At 48.4% G+C, this 4,064-nt stretch overlaps 1 protein-coding gene across 1 annotated transcript; it reads left to right on the plus strand.

Annotated features, from left to right (window-relative positions):
- Positions 1 to 821: 821 nt before the first annotated feature.
- C2H10orf120 (chromosome 2 C10orf120 homolog) lies at positions 822 to 3,005 on the plus strand. The gene is made up of 3 exons (XM_014834147.3): positions 822 to 1,021; positions 1,216 to 1,291; positions 1,815 to 3,005. Exons 1-3 carry the CDS (start codon positions 822 to 824, stop codon positions 2,568 to 2,570), a joined length of 1,032 nt encoding a protein of 343 aa, XP_014689633.2. The 3' UTR covers positions 2,571 to 3,005.
- The last annotated feature ends 1,059 nt before the right edge of the window (positions 3,006 to 4,064 follow it).

The raw sequence follows: 4,064 nt of genomic DNA on the forward strand, positions 1-4,064 counted from the left end.
TTGGATGAGATTAACATTTAAGTCAGTGGAATTTGAGTAAAGCAGACTGCCTCCATAATGCGGGTGGGCCTCACCCAATCAGTTAAAGGCCTGGAGAGAACAAAGGCTGACATCCCCCACGCAGGAGGAGGTTCTGCCTGCAGATTTGAACTGCCTTATGGGTTTTTCCTTGGGTCTCCAGCCCGTTGGCCCAGTCTGCAGATTTTGGACCTTCCATCCTCCATAATCACATAAGCCAATTCCTTAAAATAAATCTGAATTAAAATTAACAATTAAAATATATGTATATATACATAAGCACACATATCCTATGGGTTCTATTTCTTGGGAGAACACACCACCGGCCAGCCCCATCCCCGACTAATATAGTAGGTAAAAGTGTTTAAAACATTAATATGAATAGATGAAATGTACCTACAAGGTACAAGGACCATGGATAGCGTGCATTGATGGAACATGAGGAATTCAGGTTGGAGAGGTGAACAAACACCAGAGAGAGAGGCTTCAGTTGACTAAGTCTTCACCCCGAAAAAAACTGAGCAGTCTTTGTTTGTAAGTGGCAGCGACGTGGTTAGATCATTTCCCAGCCACACTCTCTGCCCACTCCAGCCCTCTGGACTCCAACACACCAGGAACATGGTAGTGTGTGTTCACTTCACCCCAGGGATCATTCGATGCCTAAACTTAGACCTCACAATAGCTCCCAAGTAGGCCAGTTATGATGCAAGAAATGTCTGTGACTGCCCCTTGGGCTCCCACTAAACTGTCTGAGAAAGAAACTCCAGGCATCGACGCCTCCCATCCTAGCCTATTGCCAGAGTATGATCAGAGAAAGGGAGAATGGCTGTCAGAAGATTAGAAAAGAGGAGGCTAAAGATTCAAGGGCTCACGAAAGGAAGATTGCAGAGGGGAAGCCAAATAAGAATGGAAAACCAGTCAGAACATTCCATACCAGCGATTCCTTTCAGGATAAAGACTTCCTGTGCTTCCAAGGGGATCTAGGTTCTGCTTCACTGTTGGGGTGAGTGTAACCTGTGCTTCCAATCCATTCCTTCCCTTCCATCTCCCAACAAGCCCCCATGTGGCTTCAGAAACCCTGGTCACAGTGGCCCCAGCCTAATGTATAATCTACCCCTGTGAGGTTTCCTGCTCCAAAGGGGCCGACTGGGAAGACTCTTTCCAGAATTCTAATACACCTGCCTCTCTGCCTTCCAGGATATGGACCAAACTCTGCAAATCAGACCCACGCATTGCCCTTGGAAAATATTCTCCCTTGGAAAAAGAGCTCCTAGTAAGTGCCCTGAAGTTTATACAAAGGGGGGCCCTGCTGAAGCCAGGCAGTCAGGCTAAGGGAGCCAGAGGTTCAAAAAGTACCAGCACAGAGATGTAAGCTTCCCAAACAGTGGACTCGAGTTGACTGAGTCTGCTAGTGGCTTCCACACTCACATAGCAAAATACTCTCTTATTTCAAAGCCCCAATTAGGAATGTAACTCTACATGATAACAAATGATGGAAGCTGCCATTTCTTGTGTCCTTACCTTGCATTAGTTGCTTTCATATTTCATGTTGTCTTATGGAGGCTTCACAGTACCCCTGTAAGGTCAATAAAATTCTTTCAAGTTTATAATAGGTAAGGAGAGTCAGGATTTGAATCCAGGCTTGTCTGACTCCAAAGATCTGCCCTCTTTCCCCCTACGCAGGGGTTCAGACACACTCAGCAACAGAGGGAGAAGGAACCAGTAGGTAATCCATTCTGTGGGCGCCCCCTGTCCCTGTTCCATTGAGATTTTAACAATCCTTTTCCTGTTGTCAGCGTCTAGGTGGCACTCACACTGTAGCAGCAAGAAGGTTTCTGAATTATAAGCAAGAAGAAGAATGGAAAATGCTCAAGGAACTGCAGTTGCTGTCTCCAGACTACAAACAGGCAATGGCATATAAAAAACAACACTCTATTCCTTGTACCACTTGTGGGCCCCTAGAAAAAATATGGACGGCAAAGGTGATTGTACCCCAAGAGGAGTTCAAAATGCCACAACGGGAGAGGCTCAACATCAGCAAACACATAGAACGGATGCAGTTTGCTCGAGCTCTGAGAAATAAGCAGCTTTTACCCTACATTGAAAGGTACAGGAGTTCTTCATTTCTGTCTGGAGGGGGCCTGGGCCCAACGGCAAAAGACAAGGCCGGAAGAGACGAGGACGACGCTGACAGTGATGGCTGTGATGATGCCAAGCCAGAGGAGAGAGACGAGGCAGAGAACAAAACTACAAAAAGACAAGAAATAAAAATGGATGTAATTTTCAAGTCAGAAGAACCAAAGAAACATCTAACATACCATGGAAATGATCGGAAACCATTCTTCCCCACAAAGAAAGTGGAACGGTCCATCACTGGCTTAACCAACCGAAATCTTTTCCACTTAGCCGAATTCCCTGGAGACCTAATGCTAATGAATCAGGATTTTATATCACGGGGAGGCCACTCCAGTGGTGCCATGAAGGCCAACCGCCTGGAAGAAGACAGTGTCTGGAAAGAGCACATGTGCAAAGCTGCTTGTCACCGTTATTAAAGTTTTATTTACTCCCCATGGTAACCGAGTGTCCTGGTCCTTATTACTCCTGCAGCTCTGCCCCAGGTGCCTTTCCTCCCCAGCTGCTTTTGGGACCTGATCTCCAGGGGATCCTCAAGGTAAGACCAAGCAGCTGGGGTTTCCTCGTTTCAGGCAACTCTTGTCTCTCAGCTCCAACCCTCAGAACAGCCCAGGCCTTTCCAGGATGCAGGCTCCTCCTTGTCACCGGCTCCCATGGGGCCTATATCAGTGACCTGTTTCTGTAAAACAAATTACCCCAAGATGTAGTGGCTTAAAACAAAAATCATCAATTTAGCTGATAAGTCTATGGGTCGGCAGTTTAGGCTGGGCTCAGCTGGGCGGTTTTCCTGGTCTCAGCTGGGTTCCTTATGTGTCTGCAATCCACTGCAGGTCAGTTAGGTGATTGTCCTTCAGGAGTTGACAGCTATCAGCTGGGTCAATGGGAGTGACTGGGCCACACGTTTCCTTCCTCCAGCAGGCTAGCCCAGGCTTGTTCTCAGGGCCATTGCAGGATCCAAGAGAGTACAGGGAAGTTTGCAAGGTCTCCTGAAGCCAAGACTGAGAACTAGCACATCATTGCTTTGTCCTATCACTGTTTGCCAAAGCAAGATACAAGGCCAGGCTAGATGCCAGGGCGAGTAGATGGATTTCATCTCAGGATGAGAAGAGTTGCAAAGTCATAGTGCAAAGGGCATGGATCCAGGGAGGCAGGTACGGTTGGGGCCCTGATTGCAATCACTCTACCACAGTGTCCCTGGAGCTGGGACCAGCCTGTAGCCCTGAGGAGGAAAAGAATGCCACTCAAGAAGAAGGTTGTTCAGGCCTAAAGGCTGGAGGTCTCTGTCATGCTCCCCACTTCTCGCCTAGGCATGCAGCCTCTACCCTGGAAGGCAGAGCCAGCGCATTCCTGATCTTATCTCTTTGCTGTCCTCCTCGTCAATGCAGCCCGGTGACCTGCACCTTCCCCACCAAGTCAAGTGCAGGCACAGGGCACACAAGGCAGTAGCATGCCCGAGTCCTTTGGGTGCATCAGGAGGAGTTTCCAAGGTCTCCATGGTCAGTCATTGCTCCTCCCATTGAGGTCCTGCCTATGGCCCAAAGCGGCAGATCTAGGAGACAACAACTGGGACAGTACATTCAGCATTTGAGAAGCATGACACGTTCATCTCTTGTCTGCATCTGATGCATAGAAGAGTCCCTCAGTTAATCACAGTCTGTCCTCGGCAGCTCTGTGCACAGTTGGAAAGACACTGAACTTGTTCACTGGGCCCGCAGCTGCCTGGGACAAGGCCAGCTTTCTTTCTAGTTTGCTCCTCTCAGTGGCTCTCTCACAATTGGCTCTTTCAGAACTATGGCTCCCCTCCAAGCGGGGGGAGAGTCATTGGCAGGGGCCTTTGCCCTCTTTCATTTTCCGGGATAACTCCACTGATCAGAGCTACAAGTTAAGAGAGAAGCATTACTTGAAGTATTGTC

This window comes from Equus asinus, chromosome 2, assembly GCF_041296235.1.
Source record: "Equus asinus isolate D_3611 breed Donkey chromosome 2, EquAss-T2T_v2, whole genome shotgun sequence".
In the NCBI taxonomy this organism is placed as follows: Eukaryota; Metazoa; Chordata; class Mammalia; order Perissodactyla; family Equidae; genus Equus; species Equus asinus.

Coding starts and splice junctions, on each gene's coding strand:
- C2H10orf120 (XM_014834147.3), top strand. CDS start 822: ATGATCAGAGAAAGGGAGAATGGCTGTCAGAAGATTAGAAAAGAGGAG. Junction 1,022..1,215: donor GGTTCTGCTTCACTGTTGGG/GTGAGTGTAACC, acceptor TCTGCCTTCCAG/GATATGGACCAAACTCTGCA. Junction 1,292..1,814: donor CCTTGGAAAAAGAGCTCCTA/GTAAGTGCCCTG, acceptor TCCTGTTGTCAG/CGTCTAGGTGGCACTCACAC.